The sequence below is a fragment of the Porites lutea genome, chromosome 2 (genome assembly GCF_958299795.1).
Source record: "Porites lutea chromosome 2, jaPorLute2.1, whole genome shotgun sequence".
NCBI lineage: Eukaryota > Metazoa > Cnidaria > Anthozoa > Scleractinia > Poritidae > Porites > Porites lutea.
This window is the reverse complement of record NC_133202.1, coordinates 11,819,226-11,832,164: the sequence shown is the minus strand read 5'-3', so window position 1 is coordinate 11,832,164 and position 12,939 is coordinate 11,819,226. Positions and strand designations below refer to the sequence as shown.

Below are 12,939 nucleotides of genomic sequence, written 5' to 3'. Positions count from 1 at the left end.
CGAATGAAGAATCATTGCGGCGAGTCGTTAGGTTTTTCATTTAGAGTCGCTTTGTGGTCTTGGCAGTGATTTTGTTTATGTGAAGTTTCTGAGACCTGTTGTACTGATTCGATCCTTTAGCTATTTTCACTGTCAAGTTTCCTTCTTTTCTTTTCTCTTCGTTAAGGACCAAATAGCTTCTTTTCAATTAAACCAAATCGTTGAGTTTTAGAACTAAGTGTTCCGTGTGTGTATTTATTTCATTGCGTGACAGCGCCCGAGTTTCATTATGGAATTACAACCGGTTCAGAGTACTACATGCAGTTGATAGTTTGAACGTTATACATGAATTACGATCGAAATAAGTAAAGCTATTCTGTATCATGCAGACATTTCCAAACGATATTTCTTGGTTTGCCACTTGAAAATCGTGTTTAACTTTTTGAATGAATTAAAGCAAAGGAGTAGTGACGTCACTGGACGGCATTAATGGCCGGTCGATTTAGACGTTACTGAGGGAGTAATAACGACTCGAAGTAATCGGATGAAATTCAGGCTAGGGGGGAGAAGGAAACGTATCTTCTTTTCCCTTCCCCCTTCGATCTTCCATTTGTTGTGCTCTTACTCCAACCTGCGCAAAATAACTCGATTGGAAACGCTTTCTACGCAGGCATATATTTTTACAGAAGCGACTTCAAAGATACGAATTAATTGACAAGCGAATGGAAATTAATAAGTAGTTATCTTTTGTGTTGTACCGACCTGATGTTTTTCTCTTTTAATCGATTGCTAGTAAGACTCGAGGTTTTTTCTTCTTTCCAAATTCCTGATGCCTTTATTGGGAGAGGCGTAGCCTCCACAGGGTAGCACAACACACCGAGAGGAGAAAAAAATTGTCTCGAGAGTTTAATCAAACGGTGAACACGGATTTATTTCATGCTAGAAATTATAAGAACGGGCCTTTGTAGCCTGGGCGAATTATTTACGTCATATATCACGCCACCAATCAGCTGTGTAGTAAACTATAACACAGATTGGATAAATATAAATCTTGAGTTCTCTCGCCTTTTTATCACTTTCTTTTGAGTATGTTGACTGGCTTCTGGCTAAGATTGGCAATATATCGACCCAGAATACTCGACGGGTGGACTGAGTCCGCTGAAACCGGTCGATGAAGAGGTGCAAAATAATATTTGCGATCAAGTACGGTTTAAGTCAGCGAACTACCACTAGTTTGTTGAATCCATTATTAAACGAATAGAATAGTGGTAACCACACTGCTTAAGTTGGCCAAAGAGTCGGGGTTTTTTTAAAATACGTTTTCAAGGCGCGAAACGCACCCGCCGGACGTTTGTTTGACTGCTCAGGCGTTTTTGTCCTACGGAATAATACGGACTGTGTTGCCGTCTATTTGAACAGCAGCGGTGGATGTTTATTATTCATACATTTCGTGACGTGCGCTCCGCCAGTACATTCGTTGTCTATGCAGGGTGCTGGGGAATAAAACTCATCGTTTCAAGACGAGAGGTCGGTATCATTATCTTTAACTAAAACAAGCCACCAATGGCTCCAGGCAAGCAAAATATGACAGCTGCTACCTACAATTAAGACAAGGTGGAATTCAAGTTTCGTTTTTTGAGCCCTCTATTTGAGACCCATTATCCCCTTGCGTTTAACTAATACGACCTAAGTGTATCAGCCTTCACAGACTTCGTCAGGTTTCAATCCAACTGCGAGGCTGGCAGCATATTGAGATTGATTAGATGCCTCATAGTGGGTCTGCCGTGGGGACAGTTCCAGGGATGCTCAATCTCTCCCATGTGGCAAACAACCCTCTTCATTTGAGCCTGGTTAAGTGCAGTTCCAACCATGATGGACATGCGACACGCACGACTTGCAAACATTTTCCTCACCCTTGAAGGTCTACACATAACGCCAGGAGAATCACTCAGCATAAAAATCAACTCCTCGATGTCTTCAACACCAAACGTCCAGTTCTTGCTCATGGGCAGAGAAACTAGCTTGACCTTCTTCATTGCCTCAGCATTTTGATCGATCTCAAAATCAAATCCGTTCTTTTGAAATATTTCCACGTTGTCCATAAGGATAGCTTCATTGGCAGCGGTTAGTTCAAGATTCTGGGGAACAATAAGACGTTGGGACTTAATTGTCGTGTTCCTCTGTTGATCCTCAAAGTTAAATTTCTCATCTGAAGCATGCTGGTCGATTATGAACAAATCATTGTCCAGTTTTGCGATGATAAAACCCAGATTAAATTGACCTAAAACTTCCATACGCTTGAACATATCTTTACTAATATTTTTCGTTAGTTCTTTCTCAGCACTGGAATTGCTCTCTGGTGCTATCTTCGCTCTGAACAAACGAGCTTCTACTTCATCTGTTTTCTGTCTCGTTGGTGCCGTAACAACGCTTTTAAGTTTATTCATACTGAAACTCACTGTTGTTTCCTTTCTGTTTCTAACCATCTCTGATACCTGAGTTTGTTTTTCGGTGTTGCCAAGTTTAGGAAGAACCAGTATTGTTTTGCAAGATACGTTACTTGAATTATCTTTAGCCTGGCCAAAAAGTGTTTGATTAGTTTTATCAAAACGCTCTGAATCTATTTCTTGCTGGACGTCTTTCTGAGAACTTACTTCGTCGTCATCAGATTCACTTACAGAAATGATATCATCCTTAACTTTAACAACTTCAATGTCAGTTTTTCTTGCTAACCGTTCATTGCTGTCACCAATATTTTCAGATCTTTGAGTCTTAGCAACAGCATAAACATTCCCACTATCTGTTTCCACAGACTCTTTGCTTTCCAGCCTCGAAGCTTGTTTATCCCGGGTGAATATGCTGGTAAGCTTCACCTGCTTACAGCTAGGCTCTTTTGGTTTCTCAACCACATCTTGCTCAACTGATGAAAACTTCCTCTTGAAACTGCTAAGCGATGGAAATTTCCCTTTCTCGACATGCGTCCTTGTTGGCACAACTGAAGCAGGCTGATCTGATACCTTTTCATCCTGCTTCATCTGAGAGCATCGAAGGTCTTCATTTCCATGGGAGTCGCCATTGTAGTTTCTAGGAACGAACGTGGAGGCAGACAGTTTTATTTGCATCAGAGGTTTCTGATTGACATCAAATAATGCAGTTCCACCATCGAACATCTTCCTCAGCGACGATTTTATGGTGGCTAGAAGGACTTTCTCTTCCTGGACAAACACCTGTCTCTTGTCTGGCGTGACATTGACATCTACACCATCTGATAAGGAAATGAAAGTCGTAAGATCAAGAGTGGAACAACTAGGCATTCATGCCTCACACTTCCAATGTTATCAGAGTTTTTGCTGAAACACGGTGCACGTTACTGGTAAATTGAAGAACAGCTCAGTACTCTAAAAATCTGTTGGCCATCTGTCAGTAGACTGTTGACCAACAGTGAGCTGACAGACGATCAATAGTTGACAAACAGACGACAAATGGCCAACAATCGCCCCACAGGCTGCCAACAAGTGGCCAACAAACCATCAACTGTTAGCTGACAAACTGTTGTTCGCCTGCCAGTCGACAATCAACCGACAAGTGGACATATGTTTCGAGGAGCTGTTCTTCATGTTACCCGTTATTGATGCTGACTCCTTGGGAAAACTCTCGTAAGTGATTGGCTCTAGTTGTAAACCTTTTATATGGATTCCTGAGGTAGTTGCTTACAAGGGCTTTAACTGTACAAAAATTTTCCACATTAGATGTAGCACCTATCCAGTCAGGAACAGGGAAAGAGCGGCATTCAAGGTTGAACTGATAACCCTGATTTCTTCCTGCTGAGACACTATCATATGGGATTGATTCCTGATGTTGCAGACTAGTGGAATCACACGATAACGTACATTGTGTTGTAATACAAAACATTGAAAGGACACTGACAATACCAACACCACAGCAGAAAAGGTAACCTACATTATAGATTCTGCAAGACCAAGAAAAACTGGGAACAAAACAATCTGCACCTCTTCCCTTGCTGTTTCTTGCAGGTAGCTCGTACAATGGTACAACATTGCTTGGAGGGGTGGGGGAGGGAAAGCTTCATTTTCCTCTTCTGAATTTGGCAAAACGTTACAAAGGCCCTATAATAGCTTGTATTAATTTTTTTCATACTTAAAAACAAACAACAAGCAAACAGTGTCTCAACTAATTTTGTTGTCAAAGACAGCAATGAACTGCTACTGTTTAGGATAATTGTCTAAAATGTAGGGACATATTCTGCCAGCAACATACACCATATGCATCCTAGATTGTAGGATACTGTATAAGAGTATAGTTCTCTATATTGAGCAATGTGAGGACAAGTAATAACTGAGACATGACAAGAAGGACTGCAACAAACCACAACAAACCTCTTGCCAGTGATATGTCCATCATCACAAATGGATACTGGTGTCTGTTAAACATATGGTAGACCTCATTAATGACTCGAGACACCTTGCTCAGCTCACAGGGTCGCTTGTTGACGTATAAAAACTGACGATCAGCACTGCTGCGGCCCATACCATGATCTGGTTTTGAAATGTATCCAGTGATTTTAAAGGGGTTTCCCTGAGCACTGCACTTTGAGGCAACAAGCCCAAGTTCATTGCAGTCTTCTTCTGATGGAACAGACTGCACGATGGCCATTACTGTTTGAATCTGAAATAATAATAATTATTTCTTCAGACTGGTTGACAGATAGAAAAAAAAAAAGCCACTCCCTGGCATTTTCTTCATGTGCCATTTTTTCAGACACTTGAGGGAAACAAGTGAGCTGAGGAAAAAAGATTTGAAAAGAAGAGAACTTGAAAGAGGTTAGCAGCAGGGATGTCATTAAGAGCCGCGGAGGCCAGGGATTTCCCCCATCTACTATGAGTGTGGTCTCCGGCTACTATTAATTGGAAAATAGAACCAAAAGAAATCCCTGGCTGTTTGATTCCCCGCCCACTTGTTGTATTTACCCAGCAGCTTGAAAGTTTAGAGACAACCCTGTTTGCAGGTTTTGCTGGGTGAGCCTCTTTTACACATACGCCTTCAAATATGCCAGAAAAAATTTTGTTATCTGTCACTGCTCTGTTTTTATGGTCATCATATCTCTAACTGTTTGTCACTTAAGAGATTACAAGGGTCACCTGATCTGGTCAATCAAGGTTTTCTTAGACTTTTTCTCAACAAGACGAAATCTTTCTTCAAGGTGCAAAGCACTGGCATAGCATCACCTTCTCACACGTGCAAAGCGTGCAAGCCTCACACGCCCACAAGAGAAAAAAAATGACTGTCCGTTTTTCCACACGACAACTTCATTCTGACAAGGGGCTCCAAATGTTGTCGAGCTGTCAAAAATCTGTTCACAACTCCACCCTCTTTGTGAATTTAATAGACTTGATGACTGATTTCAGGGGAAAATTGCATGTTATCGTCTACCCTTCCCTTCCAATCTTGTGGTGAACACTGTGTCCAGTATTTGACGTCTTTCCCCAGTCTCGCTCACCGTTTTTAGCCTCGCGCCAGACTTTTTGTCTGACTGTTTGTTCGTACCTGACTAAGCAGAAATATGGACTGTTTCGCTGTCCAAGGTTTTGTTGACATATATGTTACAGGTCAAAATTAAATTCAGGTTAACATTTTTAAGCTAGGTTGATTCTCAATTTCCTTTCATTGTCTCCAAGCCCTAATTCATTAATAATTAGGCATAGGAAACAAAGCAAATTGAGAACCAACCTAGGTTCAAAACTTTTAACCTGAATCTAATTTTGACCTGTCACATACATTGTACTAAACTGGCAGTGTTGGAAAAGTGGTAGCCACATTTCAATTATTGTAAAATTTCACCCATAGATTATCAAAACAAGTACAAATTTTACAAACCTGTTTGGGCCCAAACACACAAGTGATGTTATCTTTAACTTGCTCACTACCATTTGTAGTCACAATCATTGTTTTCTTTCCTTTTTCTGCTTGGTTACTGCAAGTTATTCGAACTCCTGTACTTATCAGACAATATCCTTGCAGAACATGCACCAATTTTGTGAACTCTCTTTTTATATTACGAAGAAACTCTCTGTGCCGGACTGGCAAGGTAGAAAACAAGTTTTGTAGGGAGACTGTTGTGCCAAGATCCCTGGCACAAGGTTGCTTTGAAAGCAACTTGCCATTGTGATCATATTCTAGTTTTGTTGCTGCAGCTTGGGAAGAATGGTGCGTTACTATAGACAGCTTACTGTTGAGACAAAGAACAAAACATCAATTTATTAGCCTGAGAAGACCACCAACATTTTGTGACCCCACCACTGGTTTCCCTGCAAAATCATGTCTGAGAAACAAGCGCAGAAATTCCATACTGATGATGCATCACTACCCTGATCTAAGTAGTCCTTCTGATTGGTTGAATCAAATTTCCCTCGTGGCACGACCAATTAAGAAAGATGGAAAACAGTCGTCGTGTTGTGAAATGTCAGCTATCTATTCATTGGCCTTTAAAGTTTGACTCTTTAATTAGGAGGTCTATGTAACTTTATTACAGCCACGGCTACCAAGGGGAAGGGTAAGCTCAACAATAACATTATTAGATCACTGGTCTGTGCATACAGTTCCATTCCAGGGACCTGACAATAAACATCCTAGATGATGATGAATTTTTCTGTGTGCAGACCATCCCAGTTTTTGCCAAGTAACGAAATACTCAAAATTGTGAACATTCCCTATAATGTCTGATCAGTGTTCTCCCTAGGTACTTAATGCTAGGTGGACCACCTGGCTTAATTCACTAGAAAATTGTTGCTGCCCTGCTTAAAAACTAAAGATTTCACTGAACAGAAGCTTATGTTGACATTTAGAGCTAGGTATTTTAAAGACAAAATCACTCAAAGCAGGGAATAAATCATTGTCTGGTGTCTTAATTTGTGTAATTTCTTGCAAGATATCGGTTATAAAAAAGGTTTATCATTGGATGAATATGTTCAAACCTGTGATGCATTCATTTTGTTGAATGGCCCTTTAAGAAACTTTAAACATTGAGAACTTAGGAAATTCTTTCGCTCGCAGTCAACCCAAGACGCACGGAACAAAGATGAAAAGCTTATCATGGCAAACGAGTTCTTTTTGTACAACTTACTTAAACTAAGTTCCCAAGTCGATAATTTTTATTCAGGCTACAGCAGGCTTCGTACAAACGCCGTTAAAAATCTGGCATGGTTGAGAACAAGGTGGGATTGTTTCTATATTCCCAAAGCACCTCTACTTTTTGCTTGACATTCCCTACATGTAAACATGTTTAGTGTAAGGGATTAACAGCGATAGTTTCTCTTGGGACTCCACCCTCTGACATATTGCTTGGCACCATCTGGAATAGATGCTGCAATATATTTGAGATACTTCACAGACTGTCCAACCTTCTGAGCAGGTAAAGTCAGGATATTTTAATAATCGAGGAATCACGCGAGTGCCGAAGGGGTGAGCCGCTAGGGGGGCCTAGTGGGTGGATGCTTACTAGGGCGAGGGTGTTAATTAAAGTGTGGGCTCTTATTTGAGGAAATACTATATGACAAACAGCCTTAATTAACTTTACTACAACCTCGTCCCCAGGGTGCTTTTCCATGGCTTCGCCCCACCTCCAAAGCCAGGAAAAAGCGCCCTGGGGACAAGGTTGAATTTACTACCAACAGATTGAGCCATTCCATTTACTTATAGCTATCCCACCTTCATATGACTTTACAGCTTAAAGATTGAAAGTACTGACAAAGTTAACCCTCAAAAATAGCCAGTTTTTTCTCCCTCCCTTCAGAAAGAGGGCCTTTTGCCCTTATCCCTCAGAAATATTCCAAGAAATTTCTCCAAGAGTTACAGGGGTGGGCATGCTCCAGGGGCGGATCCAGGATATTTTTTAGGAGGGGGTGCACTTGTCTCTTGCTTTACTTCGACACCAATAAACCACATAGTTTTCTTTTCTTTTTTTTTTGCAGAATACCAGTTGTATTAGAAAACTGCAGGTCATCTCAGGGAAGGAGGGGGGTGCGCACCCCCTGCACCCTCCCCCTAGATCCGCCTCTGTGCTCTCTTTTTCTTCTTCCCTCCCCCAATCCTGTACCCCCCGGAAGATGTTGTCGTCCATATGATATAGGACCATATAGGGGAGAGGGGGGGGGGGGTGTGGTGGGTTAGATATCAAATTAATTACCTCAGGGCGCACAAAGAGCTCAAAGCCTCTCCCCTAAAACCAAACGTTTCCACACTTGTTAGATCTGAGAAATCTCTGAGTTTCGATGTGTGATGCTTCAAAGTCAAAGCTTCGAAATTATGCGGTTCGACTCCAAAACCATTGTCGTTGACTTCCAAGACGTCCGCGCCGTGGTTTTTTAGCTTGATCTCGATGTTTGTAGCTCCAGCATCCAAGCTGTTTTCAACAAGTTCTTTCATAGCAGTTGCAATGCTTAACACAACCTGTCCGGAGCATATCTGATGGATGGATTTTTGATCAATTGATTGAACAACGGGAGACGACGAAACTGCCGCCATTTTGCTGAATATTCGGGAAGGTTCGGATTTCTCCGTTTGAAGTCCGGCACTTACGTTCGGTCCCAGTGCTTGCAAGCGCTTGAACCGAATCGGAAGTCAAAGATGGCGGGAACGACAGAAGAGAAACCGGAACCAGTGGGAAGATCCATTTTTTTGGACGTAAGAATATGTGTGATCTTGAAACATTTATTCTGTAAAACATGTTCTTAAAAGAGGTCTTTTTGTCCTAGGTTTTCCGGAGAGCAGACAAAACCGGTGAGTGCCCACTCTGCCCAGTGACGTGACAAAATCGCTGACCCACAAAAAATTCCGACAGACTACTGCTTGGTTGTAAGCTACATGTAATTCGGACAAATACAACATCTCACAAGTAGTGTCTGGCCCGGTTCAGACGCCGAACTTTTCATGAGCCGAACCTAATTCGAATTAAGGCCGACCGAAACTATTTAGACTGCCTGAATTGATTCAGACGCCAATCTTAATTCCAGCCGAACAAAATTCCAAAGGCTATAAATGCTCATTTTGGTCAAACGGATTGGAAAATACGTTATTATAATTTATGCATTAAGTTCGGTACAAGAAAAGTTCGGCGTCTGAATCAAAACCTTTCCAAAGTCGTTCCACAGTCGAAATTCCGGGCCGGGCTGGGCGTGAAGAACTGCTGAGCCGTTCCAAATTGAAATAGGTGTTCCTTAATTGATTCAGACGAACTTTTCATGTACTTTAATAATTCAATTTATTATATGGAGGAGAGTGTTTTACTGGGAACTAAACCACTCGTAGGTTCCATACGCCACTTCATCCGGGACCCGAGTGGCGTATTTTCCGTATGTCACCTTTGTGAGTGTCGTATCGTTCAATGACGTCACGATTCCCGCCTTTTGCTTTTGTTGAATTGGTTTCTCCATATAATAAAAAGAATATTACACGTTGGCTCGAAGATATGAATTTTATGTTCTCGCCACCGTGTAATATCCTCTATGTATTAGGCTCGGCTCATGAAAAGAACGGCGTCTGAACCGGGCCCAGCCTAAGAGTTCGAGCACCGCAAATGCTGAATGAGGTTGAAACAGAAAATGATGGGGGAGGGGGCAGGGAGAATATGGGCACGATCTGTTGAACCAAAATTTTTGGAAATTTCGGCCCAAAACTCAATGGATCTGTTCAGTCCAACCGGAAAAGTTTCGAAAAAACTGGTCCACTTTTTGAGGTGGACCACTTTTCCTGGTCGGATTGGTCGGAATTTAGGTTGAATGGGTCGTAACCTATATCCTCGCTGCTTTCTCTCCTTGCCTTCACCCCCCACCCCCTCGATTCTTCTGTTTTTCTTCCGCGGTTCAACTTTCCCACGGTTGTATCTCTTACTACAAAAGATAAAACACACTAAAAAAAAATGCCAGCTAAGCAAGCTATGTCCTAATTTTGGTCAGCTGTCTTTGCATCTGACCCCGAGGTCTGCAGATTAATCCTTCTTGCCTTGCCTGAGTATATTTTTTGCTGTCATATGTACGTTGACAGGGGCAGGGATAAAATTGTCGGGTACGTGTGATCTACTCCATTAACCGCGGGAGACTTCTGTGTCAAGGGGAAGGGGATGTCCCTATCTGAATGTGGCCCAGGCTTCATCAACCCTAGAGGCGAGACTATACTAAAACAGACAATAAAATAAGGCCAAAAATATAGTGATTTTCTTATCGATATCAGCATTGTTTGTTTGTTTGTTTGTTTTTTTTTTTGTCAGGTTTTGCTTTATATGGAATCCTTAGCAATACCTGCATGACAATTATATTGACCCTCCATCCTAAACACCCTAAGTGACACCAAAATCTGCAATTTTCACTCCTTACTAAAATGACAATCATCCCTGTACTGGGTCCCTCTCCTAAATAAAGGGTCTCAATAAAAGTCCTGTAACTCAAATCATCATCCCCCTCCCCCCTCCCCAGGCCTTTAGCCTGCATTGGCATGAAGGCATTTTCTTTGGGGGCATGAATTATTATGCTTGCATATAAAGTCAAGGAAATGGTCCTTCTTTTGCCTAATGCCTACCTCAAGGGTTGATATTTCTACTCTCTTTAATCTTCCTCAGTGATAAAAGCTAGGTGGTTGCTATGGTATTTAATGAGCATAAACAAGCAGCTTTTACTTGCCTAAAAATATACTTGCAGTGCAGGCTAGACACCTTCAGTTGCATCTAAACCTACACTGGATATTGAGCATGGTTTTTCATATTGCAACTGAACTTGGTATTGCCGTGGGTCTCTTATTGACTATCTGCTCATTACCCATACAATTGAACCCCAATTATCCGGACTTGTTGGGACTTGAGTAAATAGTGTGGATAATCAAGAGTCCGGATAATTGAAAATATGAATATTAATGAGACAATAATGTAAACATAGGGAATAAAGAAAACAAAATTTGATTCTGAACTAGCTCCTGCTTGAATTTATCTACAGACTGTAAGTATTTAAGCTTCTGTATTTTCAATTGTCGTTCGTCTTGATGCTGTCAATGAAATTTAGGATCTTCTCTTTGTTTTTGTGTATAATCTGAGATCTGCTGCTTGCTGATTAAAAAAGAGTGCTAAATTTGTTCCTTTTTCGCCTTTCTTTAAAAGTGAAATAATCGTTTGCTTATTTTCTTTAGTGAGAGAACAGACTGCTTTCATTGCGTGGACAAGGCTGTGATTTGAGTTTAGGATCGATTGGTCTTGTGTTTACATAACCAATGCAGAATCAAGCATGACATTCCCTTAGCAACATAACAATTGAGACAATCAGAATTCAGCTGAATGCATCAGAATAATAAGTTTGTCCTTGCTGTTCTTTCTTTTTCATACCAAAACAGATTAAAACAGCATTTTAAACACACGTTTGGAAGGGTTAATGAACTTTTAATCGTTTCAATTTTTGAAGATCACGTCTTATTAATATTCATGCAAAAAACAGGACCAGGGAAACAAGTCCAGATAATCAAGGTTCGACTGTAATTCCATGGTTCTATCTAGAGTATTTGATGGGTAGAAGCTTCCCCCACAAAATGCCCAGCTTCCCCCAAACAAATTTTGTTATCATTACAGTATTAACTAACTATAACGTCACTGCAGGTCACTGCCCACACTGTAACACTTCTCCAAATTGTGTCTCAAAATGCACCAGACTTGCATCTCAGCGCATATTCATTTCAAAAATTTCTGCGGGGTGGGGGGGGGGGGGGGGTGGTATGCCTGTGGACCACCCTAGGATTCTCTTGGGTAATATAGTTGTCCCAAGAGAAATTGATTAGTTTATTGAGTAGTTTATGCAAATTTTGGTGATAAACAAGCTAAATTATGGGCAATGTGAAAAAGAAATGTTGAAATAAGAGCTGAATTTAATCTTCTTTAAATAATACTTTAAATTTACTCTTTCCAAGCCCAGCTGCATGGACATGTTTTTTTTTTACTTAAATGTAGATGATGGAGCCCTTTCGTTAGAGGAATTTAAAGCATTTTTCAGTGATGGGATTTTGTCAAGTGAAGATTTAGAGAAGCTGTTCCATGATATTGACACCCACAAAACAAAGTAAGCATGACTTATCACTATCTTCACACCATTACAAATAATCTTTAAAAATCAAGGAAAGCATGCAGCAGCAGCATTTTGGCAGCGCTGAACAGCCTCTGAATACTGAATGATTCTTATGTTAATGGATAAGGGTTAGGAAACTGGATGAATCAAGTTCCATTTAATAATATTATATACAGAGCAAAATGAACTATATTTTGGCTAGCCTGTTCCAGGCATTCAGTTAGTAGAGCACGGTGGTCAGATGGTGGGGAGCAACTTAAATTGCATACCGGGAAAACAAGAGGAAAAAAACGGGGGGAGAATGGGGCGAGAGCGAGGGAATGCCTGTAAACATCCTTAACAAAGGATTGTTCCAGTATACTGGATTTCAGTATACCCTCTTAATAGTGAATTATGACACCTGTTAACACTAGAGCACTGGTGACATTGATGAGGAATGCGATATGGAGGGAGAGGGACATCTGTTATCGAATCATGTGTTATATTAAAGCTACTATAAACAACACAATCAAGCATTTCCAGTATGTCAAATCTTTTTGTGATGAGCAGAAAATTTGCTTGAATCTCATTCGCCAAGGCCAGGACGTTTTTGCAATTCTTCCAACAGGCTCTGGGGAGAGCTTGATTTTTCAACTCTTTCCACAAATAATGAATGTAATCAAAGGAAACGTTGGCGTGCCAATTTCCATGATCATCATCATTGCACCTCTCATAGCCATAATAAAATACCAAGCTCAAGTGATTTGGAAAAACACCAGCAACAGCCATAGGTTGGGGGCAGGAGGAAGGCATTGACAAAGACATGGCAATGTGGGGAAAGTGTTTGAAAGGTTTTAAAGAAAATCAG

At 40.9% G+C, this 12,939-nt stretch overlaps 2 protein-coding genes across 3 annotated transcripts in view; one reads left to right on the top strand and one right to left on the bottom strand.

Annotated features, from left to right (window-relative positions):
- Nucleotides 1–370: 370 nt before the first annotated feature.
- Nucleotides 371–8,520, bottom strand: LOC140927745 (mismatch repair endonuclease PMS2-like). The gene is made up of 4 exons (XM_073377429.1): nucleotides 8,183–8,520; nucleotides 5,875–6,226; nucleotides 4,377–4,665; nucleotides 371–3,244 (listed from the first exon to the last, which is right to left on the bottom strand). Exons 1-4 carry the CDS (start codon nucleotides 8,518–8,520, stop codon nucleotides 1,701–1,703), a joined length of 2,523 nt encoding a protein of 840 aa, XP_073233530.1. The 3' UTR covers nucleotides 371–1,700.
- Nucleotides 8,521–8,563: 43 nt separating this feature from the next.
- Nucleotides 8,564–12,939, top strand: part of LOC140927743 (N-terminal EF-hand calcium-binding protein 1-like) — a 61,371-nt gene continuing 56,995 nt past the window's right edge. For both annotated transcript variants that reach the window (XM_073377426.1, XM_073377427.1), the window contains exons 1-3: nucleotides 8,564–8,679; nucleotides 8,751–8,775; nucleotides 11,978–12,086. In XM_073377426.1, the coding sequence (XP_073233527.1) occupies nucleotides 8,623–8,679; nucleotides 8,751–8,775; nucleotides 11,978–12,086 (191 nt within the window). In that variant the 5' untranslated portion in view covers nucleotides 8,564–8,622. The remainder of the gene's footprint in view (nucleotides 8,680–8,750; nucleotides 8,776–11,977; nucleotides 12,087–12,939) is intronic.